This window comes from Xenopus tropicalis, chromosome 7 (genome assembly GCF_000004195.4).
Source record: "Xenopus tropicalis strain Nigerian chromosome 7, UCB_Xtro_10.0, whole genome shotgun sequence".
NCBI lineage: Eukaryota > Metazoa > Chordata > Amphibia > Anura > Pipidae > Xenopus > Xenopus tropicalis.
The window spans coordinates 91985677-92001875 of NC_030683.2; the positions used below are offsets into that span (position 1 = coordinate 91985677).

At 38.9% G+C, this 16199-nt stretch overlaps 1 protein-coding gene across 4 annotated transcripts in view; it reads left to right on the top strand.

Moving 5' to 3' along the window:
* Positions 1-1332: 1332 nt before the first annotated feature.
* Positions 1333-16199, top strand: part of nadk (NAD kinase) — a 44086-nt gene continuing 29219 nt past the window's right edge. Inside the window, 2 exon segments of one of the 4 annotated variants that reach the window (NM_001004896.1) lie at positions 1333-1350; positions 13623-13842. In NM_001004896.1, the coding sequence (NP_001004896.1) occupies positions 13664-13842 (179 nt within the window). In that variant the 5' untranslated portion in view covers positions 1333-1350; positions 13623-13663. 4 annotated transcript variants of the gene reach the window in all.

Consider the following 16199-nt stretch of genomic DNA (forward strand, 5'->3'; position numbering starts at 1 on the left):
TAGCCTCCCTGACCAGTTTTCTTCTCATCTTTTCATCAATTTTGGAGGGACGTCCAGTTCTTGGTAATATCACTGTTGTGCCATATTTTCTCCACTTGATGATGACTGTCTTCACTCCATGGTATATCTAATGCCTTGGAAATTCTTTTGTACCCTTCTCCTTACTGATATCTTTCAACAATGAGATCTCTCTGATGCTTTGGAAGCTCTCTGTGGACCATGGCTTTTGCTGTGGGATGTGACTAAAAAATGTCAGGAAAGACCAACTAGAGCAGCTGAACTTTATTAATCAGAGGCACTTTAAATGATGGCAGGTGTATGCTGACTCCTATTTAACATGATTTTGAATGTGATTGCTTAATTCTGAACACAGCTGTGGTGTGCACACTTATGCAACCACATTATTTTAGTTTTTTTGGTTTTCTTCCCTCCACCTAAAACATTTCAGTTTGTTTTTCAATTGAGTGGTACAGTTTATAGGTCACAGGTGGAAAAAGTTCTGAAATTGTTTATCTTTGTCTCATTTTTGTACAGCACAGGAACCTGACATTTTACCAGGGGTGTGTAGACTTTTTATATCCACTGTAGTTGCTCTGGAAGACAAGCCACAGTAAATGCTGTAACAAAATCCCAGCAAATTGTTTGGTCTTTTGCTTCTCATCTGAGGCACTCATCAGGGACGTTGTCAGTGTTTCCCATCTGTATACAGACATAAATACCTAGAAACATTTTTACAAAAACACATGTTCAGACTGACACAACCATTTGACAACAGTAAAAGTTTTTGTTAAAATTTGAACCTAATTTATTTTTCATTTTTCAAAATAATCACAATGACCTGGAGGAGGGCATAGAAAGTACTGCTGCTATTTTTGCTGATGATACTAAATTGTGCAAATGTGCTGATGATAATAAATTGTGTAAAATGTTGCCACTTTGCAGAGCGATTTGATTAAATTGGAAAATGGAAAATAAGGTTCAATATTGACAAGTGCAAAGTTATACGCTTTGGTAGAAATAATATAAATGCAAGTTATACATTAATGATAAAAAACATAGTCAAGCTGATGCTTGATGTAAGTTGATTTATTTTACTTAATTAATTAATTACTAATTAATAAAATTGCTATACAATGCTGAAAACCTAACCATAACATGCTTCAAATGTGGGACACGTCTTTGAAAACAGGAAAAATCAACTTTCACAACAAACACAATATTACACATTAGCTGTGGCTCTGTTGTAACAATTGCCTCATATTTATGTTGACAGTCATTGCATCTGTATTACTGTAAAAGTGTAGCTGGCTGACTCAAGAGCAATTACACACACAACAAGTAATGTTCAAGGTAAGGTCTGTGCTATATTTTCTGCATTTTAATAGCTAAAATCTGAATAACTTATAGGATTCAGATATGATCCAAGAACACTCACAGTTATAGCTTTTTTATATTTGTACGTTTTGCAGCAATTAATCTCCACATTAAAACTGGCACTGGATTTGATAAAGTGTGAGCATTTTTTTGGTAGTTACAAGTAGTTACTTTTTTGCAAGTATATATTGATATTATCAGTCTGTTGAGCTTCTGAACTCATGATTAACCAAGCAGTTGCAGGTTCTGTTTCCCTTGTTAAACCCTGTGGGATCTCTCCATCTAAGCGACCCAATGCTTTTAGGGACAGGAACATATTTAGGGGTAGGTGAGTTGATGATTTAAGAAAAATGTATTGCAATTCCAACAAATATTTAACTATTGTTTTCATCTTATTTTATTGTTCCTTTCCGAGCTTGTCTGAAACTGTCAGTGACAAACAAGATAACATCCTGTTCACTTTACTGACAGTCAATAAGAAGGTTTGGATGTGTGTGTGACCTGCTGTAATGCACATACCAGTACTGAGATATATTCAGCATAGAGAAGCAGGGATGGTAGGGGCAATATCATTTGGTGTTTGATTTACAGTTTACACTGAGCAGCCAAATCTGGCTGTAGCTATGTGCATGGATGGAAACAGGTATTGGCTTGTATACACAGCTTGTGCCACAGTGTGGTTTAAGCCTGGTGCAGTGAGCCGTAGTGTACAAAGTTTCACTGACCTTACTGGGGCTTATAAATAAGTAACTAGTATTTTAGGAAAATTATACAAATTTAAAAATAAGGCACAATTCATGTTATTAAATTTATTGAGGAATGTCACACATCACAAGTGACATACATGACATGTGCAGCCATAAAGAGAATAGCGCTGCACGTCAGGCCATTGTGATACAAACATCTAGCAGTGCCACCTTCTCTGGAGATAAATAATAACATTGCCATTAATCAACAGTTATCCCAACTGAGCAGTTAAATAGCTGCCAGCCTGCCAGTAGGCAACCCTCAGGCCCAGACTGGCAATCTGTTTCGATTCTGGCAAACGCGGAAAGGCTACTGTTAGATGCCATAGAAAGTCAATATAATGGGCTGATGGGGGGCTGTTTGGGCCTTTGTGGATGTAATATGCCACAACCTATTCTGAATCTCAGTCCAGATCAGGCAACCCTACAAACATTAAATCTAATGACTGCTCAATATTTACATCACACACATTTATGTACATGTAGATACAACCCTAAGCCCTGTATATATATATATCATTTTTTTAAACCACCACAACCGCTATACTCTGTGGCTCATAAGCAAGTTCTTTTCAGTTAAAGGAGGGACCATTCCTTTATTGTTTTGCAAGTACTTTTTATTATAAATCAGTCATCTGTGATGGAGAATTCTACGCACAAGCTCATCTGTAGAATTTGTGTTAAAGTTTCACTACTCAATGTGTTGCTTATACTACATTTTCTACAGTCACCCAAAACTGGAAACAGTTCATTGTGTGCTAAGCCTGTATCATCTAGGGACCCCCAAGCCCTTACACCCTTTTAAGCCTCTTTTAAATTTTGCTGGCACTTCCTTTCTCCCATTCACGCCGCATCAGGACATGTCAGCAACTTGGGTTACTCGGGTTTTTGACATGCCGCGATGTCACAGCCATGTGACCAAGATGTGGGCGGGAGAGTGTGACGTCAGGAGCCAGTCTGTGTAGCGCCAATCAGATCAGACGGACCGCCCCGCGTCACAGCGCCACGTGACACCAAGGAAATGGAGCTAGTTTTCCCCATCCAAAGAAGTGAGCAAGAGGTCTGAATGTAGACTTGTGGTGGCGCAGGGTTTAAATGTCAGAAAGGTGCAGCAAGAGGTGAGGGCAAAATGGCGAGGGCATCAAGGGGACCGTTCGGCAGTTTTGGGGCCAGTGATATAAAAAGTACCCAGCAGTTGGAGGAGCACACTGTCATTTGTATAGGGCTCCTGTCAGTGTCATATGTACAGGACTGCAGGAGTTCATGTATGAGGAATGGAATGTGATTTGTATATGACTGCTGGTGAGGTACTGTGTGATATGTTCATGGCTATGTGATGTACCGTGCTGACTGGCACAGCAAGGGTGATGTGTATAGGGGTGTTGGAGGAGGACTGTATGATCTCTACATGGGTGCTGGAGGAGGGCAATGTAATCTATACAGGGGTGCAGGAGGAGGGCAATATGATCTATACAGGGGTGCAGGAGGAGGGCAATATGATCTATACAGGGGTGCTGGAGGAGGTCAATATGATCTGTACAGGGGTGTTGGAAGAGGCCAATATTATCTATACAGGGGTGTTGGATGAGGGCAATATGATCTATACAGGGGTGCTGAAGGAGGGTAATATGAACTATACAGAAATACTTGGGGATGGCATGTGAACTATACAGGGGTGCTGGAGGAGGGCAATATGATCTATACAGGGGTGCTGGAGGAGGGCAATATGATCTATACAGGGGTGCTGGAGGAAGAGGGCGATGTGATCTATACAGGGGTGCTGGAGGAAGAGGGCGATGTGATCTATACAGGGGTGCTGGAGGAGGAGGGCAATATGATCTATACAGGGGTGTTGGAAGAGGGCAATATGATCTATACAGGGGTGTTTGATGAGGGCAATATGATCTATACAGGGGTGCTGGAGGAGGAGGGCGATGTGATCTATACAGGGGTGCCGGAGGAGGAGGGCGATGTGATTTATACAGGGGTGCCGGAGGAGGAGGGCGATGTGATCTATACAGGGGTGCTGGAGGAGGAGGTCAATGTGATCTATACAGGGGTGCTGGAGGAGGGCAATATGATCTATACAGGGGTGTTGGATGAGGGCGATATGATCTATACAGGGGTGCTGGAGGAGGAAGGCGATGTGATCTATACAGGGGTGCTGGAGGAGGAGGGTGATGTGATCTGTACAGGTGTGTTGGAAGAGGCCAATATGATCTATACAGGGTGCTGAGGGAGCATAGAGAAGCATATTTTGGGTGTTATTATACAGGTATGCTAGGGGTGCATGGGTTGATCTGTTTGATTTGCTGGGGAAGTGCGACGTGAACTGAAAACAGTGAGGCCAGGGCTGCTGTAGGAGCACAGTGTGATATATACAGGGATACTGGTTGAGTACCACTACTGGAAGGTCAGTTGCCAATTAACCTACCTATTCTTTCAGATATTCCAAAATGCCCAGCTAGAAGGCCGAATTTGGTGGACTATGGAGTTGAACACTTATTTTCTTCCTTAGATATTTTTGTAACTACTGATGAGTGTTTGATGCATCAGTTGCATATTGAGTAATATGCAAAGCAATGGTATAGTTATGGATTACTTAGTAATGTTTGTGTTTGTTTGAAGAACATTGTAATTGTAAATGAACCGTATAAGAATTAGGGATTCGGCTGAATTTTTCATGATGGATTTGGCTGAATCTGATGGATTAAAAAGAGCCTAAAATGTAGCCTGCGGAAAAATATTTTGTGATTTCCTTGTTCGCGTAGGGTCGTGTGATTTTAAAGGGTTGGATTTAGTTCAGCTGGTTGCTTTGATACAGCCTAATCCAAATCCTGCTGAAAAAGGCACAGATTCACCCGAGTGTGGAGTTTTGTGCATCCCTAGTAAAAAGACACATGTTGCATGTAGATATGACGCAAAATGCATTGCTTTATCTGCATTTGGCTTTTTATTGCTCTCCCCTTGGCAAGGCTCCTAGAGAAGCATCGGGTTTGATAACTTACATTTCCATATGATGTATTGCACAAAAAAACACATCCATGTGCAGGGACCCCAACACTAGCAAGTAATTTTCATCTGTTTAAATAATACGGAGCCATTAGGGGTCTTTTACAACTATAAGTGCAGTTGCACTTGGCCGCAATCAGTTTCATTAAAGGTACTTGTATTAACATGCGCTCTTTGTATTCCCATATAGTTTCTCTGCACTGCTTCCATTAAAAAAAACATAAAAATGAAGGCCAATTGCAATTAGTCTCAGAATATGAATATCTACATCATATTAAAAGCTAATTCAAAGGTGAACTGCCCCTTTAAAATATCAATTAATATCCTTTTTTACATTTGTCAAAATATATAAATTTTGTACATTTGTCTAAATACTGCTCAGCAATAAGGAAATCATTTAACAGAATCTTGTTTCCTTGAATTAGAGTGATCTCACTATTCCCATTCTCCTAATGCCTTCAGCCAAGGAGGTCAGACCAAATACCGAGAGCACGATTCACTTTTGCTACACGCAGACATGTTATTGGATCTTTTGTTTTCAATAAATACATGACCAAATATAATATTTTCTGTTTCATTTGTTTAACTAGGTTTTCCTTATCTACTTTTTTCAAAACTAAATATAGAAAATTTGAAAGTGTTCACAAACTTTCAAGCACCACTGATAGGGGTGTATTTATTATGCTGTGTAAAACTAATTTGCCGAAAAAACGGAGTAAAAAGCTGTGTAAAATAGATGGAAAACATCGCCATCTGAACGCCGGATATTACGCCGTTATTTTCCATAAGTTCCAGTGGAAGAAAAAACGCGTAAAACACGCTGATTTTATGCCGTTTTTACGCCATTTTTACACAGCGAAGCCTGGCGATATGTGGCGAATTTTCTCGCCGTTTTTTACACAGCATAATAAATATGCCCCTAAGTGTACATTAATTATAATCCACTTAATGAGTAAATGAATCCCCATAAATGACAAATGAAAGGAAAGATGTACAGAAAGCAAAACTGTGCCAAGCATGTTGTTTGGTCAGTTGGCTTCTGATGCATTAAGTGCATGTTTAAGTGCATGCCTATATGTTTGTTTCTAAATGTTGTTCTATGTACAGGTATGGACCTGTACAAAGAACAACATTTAGAAACATAATAAACATTCAACTATATGCAACTTATATTTTGTTTACAGTTTCAAACAGGCAAAACAGCCTGCACTGGTATGCTCCCCACTGTCTTTATATAGAGAATTCTCGGCACTCACCCATATCAATATATGGTTCAACCTTAATGCACCTCACTTCATTTACTAACGCTCTCCCTCTGTCTGTCTCTCAATATATATATATATATATATATATATATATATATATATATATATATTTATATAAATATATATACATACATACATACATACACACCTACACACATATCATACCTCGGGTGCAGGGTTCCAATACTGTAGAAATGACCAGCAACACCAAAAAACGTGTATTTTTAAAACAGTATATGTATGTATGTACAGTGACTGGAAATAAAGAGAGTTTACTGATCTTCTTGCAGGATCACGCACCCCATTCCAAAATTATTCAAACTTGCATATAGAATCAGTTATTTAAAAACCCATTATCCAGTAAGCATTGAAATACAGGAGTCCTATTGGGGCAAGCAATTTATATTTTGTGACTGGTTTCATATTCCTTTGTGATAATTAAGTACGTTAGTAACTAAAGCTTTTCATAAATGCTCAGATTTAGCCAGGATGTATGACTGGACATGTATGCCAGATTTGGTATCATGCTGCCCCAGATACAGTTTATGTCCTATAGCAATGCTATGGAAATGTAATGTATCCTGTACTTTAAAACTTGCCACCTTTATATGGTTGCAGAACTTAGAATGTTTTTTAATTTCTTTATAATTTAACACCAGAGTTAATCAGTAAATATATGATTTATGTAAAACGGAATGAATTGCTTCTGCTTTTTTCTCCCGGTAAATTCCTGGTCTATTCCAGCTCTGCTGGCTCTTTAAAGGCTTAAGCAAAACTGTGAGTCAAACAGGCAAAACCTGCATTCAGAGCTGGTCTGGGCTCTTGTGCTGGGCGGTGCAAGGAAGTGTTAAGGAATAGTTCTCGAGGGTTAATACTTTGTGCCATTCATTGCTTGACAGCAGACACTTGGTACGTTTGTATTACCTTCTGGGTTCATGTTTCTAACAGCATTTGTAAAGTCATGTTATTTGACCCTTCTATGGTTACAGCGTTGGATGAAGGCTGTGCCTTAATGTATTTTATTTGGACTGCAGTGTAATCGTCGCAACTGCATTCTATTATAATGTTTCTTTTTAGTTAGCATACCTTGACTAACACTTCTATATTGTTTGCTTTGCAAGTTTCTGTGACTCTTGTGTTTCTTACAATAGTATCTTAGTATCTTAAAAGGTGACTTTAAATGGTGATTCTGTCTTCCATTGCATTTACAGTGTTAGGTTCAGTATGATATACAGGTATGGGACCTGTTATCCAGAATGCCCAGGACGTGAGGTTTTCCTGATAAGGGGTCTTTCTGTTATTTGGATCTCCATATCTAAAGTCTACTAAAAAATAATTTAATATTACATAAACCAAATAGGATTGTTAAGCCAACATTAAGGATTAATTATGTTTTACTTCGGATTAAGTACAAGGTACTGTTTAATTATTACAGAGAAAAAATAAAATCCGTTTTTAAAATTAGAATTGTTTGATTAAAATGAAGTCTATAGGAATTGGATTTTCCTGTCATTTGGAGCTTTCTGGATAATGGGTTTCCAGATAACGGATCCCATACCTATAATAGATTTTTTCATTTGTTCTGGAGTAAAATATGCAATTTTCTATGTCTCTTTTGCTTTAAAGTGCAGTTTTTTGGGGAAAACTGAAGCTACACCATGTTTTGTTGTGAGTTAGTTAATTAAATTACCAATATACAACCCCCTCCTTTCACCCCTTTCTTGTGGCTATTTTCTTACAGGTAAGCCAAAGTCCATTAGGGCTCTGGCACACGGGGAGATTAGTCTCCCCCAAATTCCATCCCACCGGCGAAAATGTAAATCGCCGGTGGGATGGCATACGCGGCACGCAAGTTTCCTCTCGAGGCAACTTGCGTGATTTCACTGAAATCACACCGCCGCGTATGCCATCCCACCGGCGATTTACATTTTCGCCGGTGGGATGGCAATCCGGGGAGATTAGTCGCCCGCAAACAGGGAGTTTTGTCGCGAGCGACTAATCTCCCTGTGTGCCAGAGCCCTTAGGGGATTTTCTGTGCACTAGTAATCTAATTATCCACCTGACAATGATCAAACTTGGAGTAGCTTCAGCATCCTTGTTTGGCTTTTGTTATTTCTTGAGGTTAAGGCTGATGCCACACGTGGCGTTTTTCCGCTGCATTTTTTCTAATTCTCTCGGCGGCTGAAAAACGCCTGATATCATCATCCATAGAAATAACTTGAAAAGACGCGAAGCAAACCACACAATGCGGAAATACGCTAGAAAACGCCTTAGCACGGATTTTTCAAGCGTTGGCCGAAATACGCCAGTATTTGCAAAGTAAGCTATTCCTATGTATACGCAAAGGCAGCTGCCAGACCTAGCGGAAATACGTGGCGTTTTTGTTCTATTTCACACTGTTAGCACCATGGAAACGGGATTTGCTACGTCACCAGTACTAGGCTGAAAAACGCCATAGTCGGGCTGTGTGGCTTGTGCAGCGTTTTTAGGCCGAGAAAAAATGCAGCGGAAAAACGCCACGTGTGGCATCAGCCTTACAAGAGAGACTTTTTTTGTGATTAAAATAATAAACGTTTAGCACAAGCCCCTTTCATGGTACAGGTATCTTACTATCTTACCCCTTATCCAAAAACCCATTATCCAGAAAGTTCCGAATTACAGAAAGGTTCTCTTCCTTAGACTCCATTTTAATCAAATAATTCACATTTTTACAAATGATTTCATTTTTCTCTGTAATAATAAAACAGTACCTTGTACTTGATATAGTTAATCCTTATTGGGGGCTAAACTATCCTACTGGGTTTAATTACTGTTTAAATAATGATTTTAGCAGACTTTAGGTAGGAGATCCAAATTACGGAAAAACCCCTTATCTGGAAAACCCCAGGTCCCAAGCATTCTGGGTAATGGGTCCCATACCTGTACTAAAGTTGAACAAGGTGGTATACTGCGCTTTAGGGCCAAGACACTTGCACTGATTTGCCTCATATAAAAAACTTTACATGTGGCAATCTGGCTATATGACATGAAAATGCAGAGGAAGGCATTTTCCCTCAATCATATTCAGTTGGATGAAAATGTATTGATAGTTGAAGAAAAAAAAATAATACCATAAAAATCAACAAAAATTTAATGAATGTGCACATCCAGAACTGAGCTACAAATAAACTAAATGATCATTTGTTTATTGTAATTGTAACACAAATGAATCTGTGTGCATGCATTCTATGTTTGTGCATTTGTTTATACAGTATTACCTTATTTATGGTGGCGCTAAAATTGTACAGTACATACATTTTTGTGAGCAACTTATATGTCTGTGTATTATGATCTTGCCAGCTATCTGCCTATTGGCTTGTATACATTTACAGTGTGGGGTGATGGCTGGCTTCTCTTTTACATGATATGTGACATTGTTAATAATTAACAGTACACAGATTTTTGAGCACAGATATAGAGCAAAGTGCTCTTAGAGAATTGGTTTAGTTGCTTTAAATATCCTTTTCTCGTTCCTGTATGTTGCTGTTTGAAATGGCCTTTCTTAAATTGAAGAATAAATGCTGTGGCAGAAAGGTAATATAAACTGAATATGTCTGTAGTGAGTTATGGGTGGAATTCGGCATATTGTTTAGCGCTAAGATCACTGGCATGGGAGACAAAAAGCTAAGGAACCAGTGTTTTTTCTTTTACTAAAGCAGAGTAAAAGAGCTTAGGTAATCGTGTAATTTGCCTTGCTTTGTGTGGCTGCACGTTGGCATGCACTGTGCTGTATGTGCAATAACAAAAACATAGGCTTTACAGTATAACGCAAGCTGTTGGTAATCAACGTGAATTTACTATATATACAAACTTTAGAAAAAGACTTTTGTATTACCTATTTTATTTAAAATGTGTTGGCGACATTCCGGTTTTTCAAAGTTCATATTTACAAAGAATTTTCTTTAAAAACACAATAAACGTGACATTAGAGATGCCTCACACTTGTTGCTTGTGCCACAGTTTATTTATGCCTACCCCCTATGGGTTTTGAGGCAAGATATTACAGTATAGTGGTAAAAGGTTTTAACTAACAACTACCTACCACCTGTTCTTTTCCTACTGTTATTCATAAAAATTCCTCTGTCCATTCTGAGCATGTCCTCCTGTCAAGGTCTTATGCTTTCTGAGCTCCTCTGCATTCACTCTGCCTTGAAAAACAAGTAAGCCTTTTATTTTAAAATCCCCTAAAATGAATCTTTGAGCACTCCTTCTATCTCCGACTATGAAGACCTCAAAGAGGTGTCTACTAGACATGCTCACTGCCTCTGATCCAACTGAAATCAATCAGGCACGACAGTAAGCACCACTTCAAGGCCTTCATAGTCGGAGAGAGAAGGACAGCTCAAAAAGCAAAATGGGGTGGAGCTTCATGCTAGACAAGGAAGTCGGTAAAAGAGTTGTAGTTAAAATGGCTGTAATAGAGAAAGGAAATAAATCTGGATGCAGGGAGAAAGGTATGTTATTCTGGGGGCTGTACAGAGTAATTTTAGATATTTTAAAATATCTTTAAATACAGGGATGCAACTACAGTTGCCCGGGAGCCACTCTTTCTTTAAAGCCTGATGGCAGGAAGGGGGATGCTAGCCTTCAAGTGCTGTACCTAAATATTAAATAAATAATTTATTAGCTGTATAGTGATTATGATTCTGCGGTAGACTCTGTTCCTTCTCCTCCCCCTATCCTTATCCAATACATCTGAAGAACTGTTCCTTCAGAGAGGTCCTCTTCTCACTGCACTGCAGTTTCTACATGTGCACTGTTATGTCTTGTGACTGACATGACCCAATAAAGTTTTTGATTCACTATGCGCAAACACACATATAAATTACCATAGACCATAATTAAATCTAATTAAAACTGCACTAACACATGAAAAAAGTGTCTTAATAACACAGCTTCCTAAGGTTTGTGCACTTTGATCACATAGTTTTGATGTGTCATCACATCAGTGAATGTACAGTGTCCCTAAACTCCATGATCAGGAAGTGCACACAATTGTAAGGTATTTACAAAGGTGAAAAGCAGTGGTGTGCTGAGGCACACAAGTAGGTTTGAATGTTTTTTCCTGTATAGTTTTCAGGCATTTTAAACCCATACAGTCTTTTAGAAGCAATCAGCAGCTGCCATGATAGAGCAAGTGGCAGCCTGATGAAATACCAGGAAACACTGTTAAGCCTGCCCAATCGAGATCTGCCCGATTTCAAGCAGGGCAGGCCCGTAAGGGACTGATATCGGCAGCTAGAATTAGCCCGTGTATGGCCACCTTTAGGTTTGCTACTAAGGTGAGTGACACTCTCCCCTGTCTGCCTATTACCACTCCTGGTGTTAAAAAATGGAAAGTATTTTGGTTGATGCACATGGAGCTGTGACAGGCAGACTTTCACTCATAAATGCAAAAGTGAGGCATTTTGGTGCCATACTCCTTCTGAATGGAGTGGTCAGAGTAATATTACTTGTTTATTTGCTATGAAAGTGAAAGCACTGTGCTTTATTCAGGGCACTTAGTCTCCATGTAGTTTGACAAACAAGGCCTCTGAGGAGTATATGTAGTTTGGCTCTGAGGTCCATTTGCTACTGGTCTATGTGCATCAACCTGAGCTCTTTCCTTTCCATAATATCAACAGTAGGGTTGCCACATTTTTTAGAAGATATACCGACCTGTAGGGAAAAGGTTATGGGATATAAAGAGGTAAAATGGGGTTATAGGGCAGAGTTATAGGGGGAATGGGGAGGGCTGGGGGCAGAACAGTTGGAATTTACAAATTTACTGGCAAGCATATTGCCTGTAAATTTGTAATACTGCTATTGGCTGGTATTTTACCAGCTCCAGCCAGGTGACAACCCAAGCAGACCACTGTTTTCTAAACAACATTTTATCGTGAAACACTCAAAAAGAACTCAGCGCTTCTTGGTGAAAATCCTTAATAGGCAATCTTCAATGTGATCACGTGCAGCTTCCTCTTGGAATCAGCTCCTCCTTAGATGAGCCTCAAATGTGTATGCAGTGTTGTCAGTGGAAGCGCATAAAATAAAAACATAAACAGAATATAGTGCAGATCAAATGGATATTGTGTGAACCGAAACCCAAAAGTGCTTAACGAATAGCTGATTACAGAGTGTAACACCCAATCATAGTGTCTAGTATAAATGCTCACCAGACACCATTAAAAATGGAGCATATAGACCAACCAGACCGGGCATTGATTAAAGTGGGATCAAAATCCTCAGTGTATATAGAATGGAAGAGGAGGCAAAAATATATAGTGTAAATCGTTTAATATAAAGATAAAACCCTGCTCAGTGCAGGCTACTTACAGTGTATACAACGATAAAAGCAGTAATGAATAGAAGCTCAACGCGTATCGCGTGCTCTCTGCATGCTTCCTCAGGAGCCAGTGAAGAAAATTATGAACCCCTTTGTTCCACAAAACACCCCATAATTTCAAAAGCCTAAACATTTTATGTAACCTCTTTATGTGCTTTTTGATGTTACTTCTTCATCTACATCTGATAACAAAATTAACTTTAAACAACTTGAAGATATTGCTTTATAGAACTTGCAGTGAGTTTGGTAATGAATGTATACTTATGCCCAAGGCCTGTGGTGTACTAGGTGTGTGGACAGGAAATAATTAAAGATATGGTCACTTAACACTGCTTGCAAATGGTTTATGACAAATCAACTTATAAAAACTCAAAGGGAAATTCCACATTTCCTTGTGCAGGAGTTGCAGGTAATCATTCTAAGTTACAGATTTACAGTTTGATTTAAAAAAAAAAAAAAAAAAAAAAAAAAAACCTTTCTATACTAAATAAATCAGTTTACTCACTGCAAACAACCCTTTATTTTGCCACTGTTTGTTTTCCTTGTATACGGCAACAGCAGTAAAGGAAGCCGGGTGGAGTTTCCTCTGTTCTCTGCCAGACGATAACAAAACTGGCTGAATTTACAGTCTTCCTTAAGGCAGGTGCCTGGCATCTTTTTATTTCCTTCTAGAATAAAAATATTTTATTATTCAAATATATAAAAGTATGATACATATCCATACATCTAAGGGAAATTCCAAATTTCCCTCTGTATTGTGTTAAAGCCACAAGTGGTCATTCTCTTCTTAAAATGTACCAGTCAACATTTTTACTCTGCCATTATAATATTGATAATTTTTCTTTCTTTTCTCATCCATAGGGAAGTTTTATCTCCTTGAGTGAAACGTATCAGATTCCATAATGGAGAGATCCCAGGGCAAAGTGTGCAACAAAGATAAAAGTGAGAGCATTGAAGAGACACATTTCTTTGCAGCCTGTGACTGTGAGGAGGACTTTACTCGAGGGAAACCAATTAGAGGGAGAACAAAATCCAGAAGCTTATCTGCATCTCCAGCACCAGGGAGCACCAAGGAATTCAGGTGTGGAATGACTTGGAATGGTTGTACAAAATGGACTTCCTAAGTACCACAATAAAAAGTGGATTTGGATCAGACCTGTATTGGCAATATGTGGATCCTGGCAGGGCCTGCTGTAACATGCCATCGACAGTCACTATTTATTGGGAAGGTTTGGGCCTCTGTATACTTGAAGTGCCAGGGCCTATTTAAATGCCAGTCCAGACCTGATTTGGATCCACTCCATAATAATGTTTCACCACTTTTGCTAGTTTCTGCTAGTCAGAATATCTTGCACCACAGTAAGAGTTAGTTTTAAGATATTTGTACAGTAATTTTTGGACCACCAGCTTTTTGTACTATTATTATATCTTTATTGCCACTGGACTGTGTGAAAGGATGTAAAAAGGCAATATTTACTGATATATATTCCATTTTGTTAAGATTCTTTAATAGGCCACCTAATATGATATAAACCTAACCTAAATCTATTGGTTACATATTCTGTGGAGGTATAGTTTTCCTTTAAACTTGAAGTTTGAGTTATGAATAGAGCTACAACATACTGGCATGGACCTTGAATGCTGAGGCTTGACCAGAAAGATAAAAACACTCTCTCTGTCCATAAATCATCCCCTCTGAATTTATTATACCTCATTTCCCTGCTAAAATTAACCCCAGAATTTGTGCTAAATACAACCATACGTTCTAGGGTAAAGTACATAGCATCTTGACAGTTTATTATACAATACTTCTTGTATATTGTTGCACATCTTTTTCTGCCTGTGATTTTTTACAAAATTGTAATTGCTCTTAAAATCTTCTTATCTAGGCTGCAGAGCATGGTAGACATTTGTTATGTACTTTTGGACCTCCTAAATTCAATTAAATAAGGACTATTATAAAAACATACACATGCCATCTTCAGTTGGCAGCAGGCAAAATTTGTAATTTCTGTTTCCAAAGCTTTACATTCTTGATAAGGGGCTGCTGGTGTTTGCACAATTTAAGGAGAAGGAAAGATACAATCACTGGGGGTGCCAAAATATTAGGCATCCCCCAGTGGTTGTAATTGCTTACCTGAAACCCTGTGCTGGTCGCCTGTTAGGAGAAAACTGCACCAACCCAGGTTAGCTGAGAGACAGCGATCCTCTTCCGTCTGTCTTCATTGTTCCAAATCCCAAGGCCAGAGCATGTGCAGTAGGGTGAAAAGTTCTTGTTAAAGTTCAGCTTTTCACTCTACTGTGCATGCGCAAGCGGTGCTGGGACAGAAGAAGAGAATCGCTGTCTGGCAGTTACTTGGGGCTGGTGCGGTTTTCTCCTAACAGGAGCACCAGCCCGGGGTTTCAGTTAAGTGATTACAATCACTGGGGGTGGCTAACATTTGGCACCTTTGGTGATTGTACCTTTCTTTCTCCTTTTAACAGTGCCACACAGGTCTGCCATCAGAAACTTTGGTGCCCTGCACAAGTTATTTAAATTGGGCCCCCCCATGAACACAAGCGCACAGTACCAAAATTTTGCCCACGCCCCTTGTGCGTGCAATATAAATGGCTGATGTTACTCTATAATAAGCAGTTCATGTGAAGAGTTCCATTGATTAATGTACTAATAAACCATTCAATTTATAGCGGGTCAGTGGAGTTTTCCCTAAGTTTAACCCCTTCCCACCTACCTGCCCCTGCTCTGTGCTACCATTGCTTGATATGAAAGTTACATACCTTTTTGCATAAGCTACGTAAACTGTGTAAGTATAGGGGCCCATAACAATGCTGTGGGGCCCAATAACTAGTCAGTAGTAGTTTAAAAAAAAAAAAAAAAAAAATAGCAAAAATAATTAATGTGCTAATCAGTCAGGATTTTAATTGGGGGTCAGTGGAGTTTATACATAAGTTAAGTAAGTTTCTTTGAAAGTAACGTAAGTTTTTGCATAAATTACGTAAATTGCATAAGCGTAGGGGACCAATGATATTTCTGTGGGGCCCAATAACCAGTCATTCCCCTGCTGCAAAGTTCATATAGAAGACGCTGATATAATTCAGTAGATAGATCGCTATTTAATCATCTGATGTTACGCTATAATAAGTAGATCATATAAATAGTTAAAATGAATAATTAATGTGTTAATAAGTCAGTCAGTTCATTGGGTGCAGTGGAATTTAAGTTTGTAATATATTGGTGGTCAGTGGAGTTTATTACTGCAAAGCATCGTCCCTGCATTGTGGAAGAAGATTTCACAGGGTACTTGGCGTGTTAGCCACAAACAAACCACAATATTAGCCTTTTGTCAGTTGCTGTTGTTCTAAAGTATCCTGTCACATGCATGGTAGTTTTTGCATTGGTTTACAGTCTTGATTTATGGTTTTATGGTAATGTTTTTC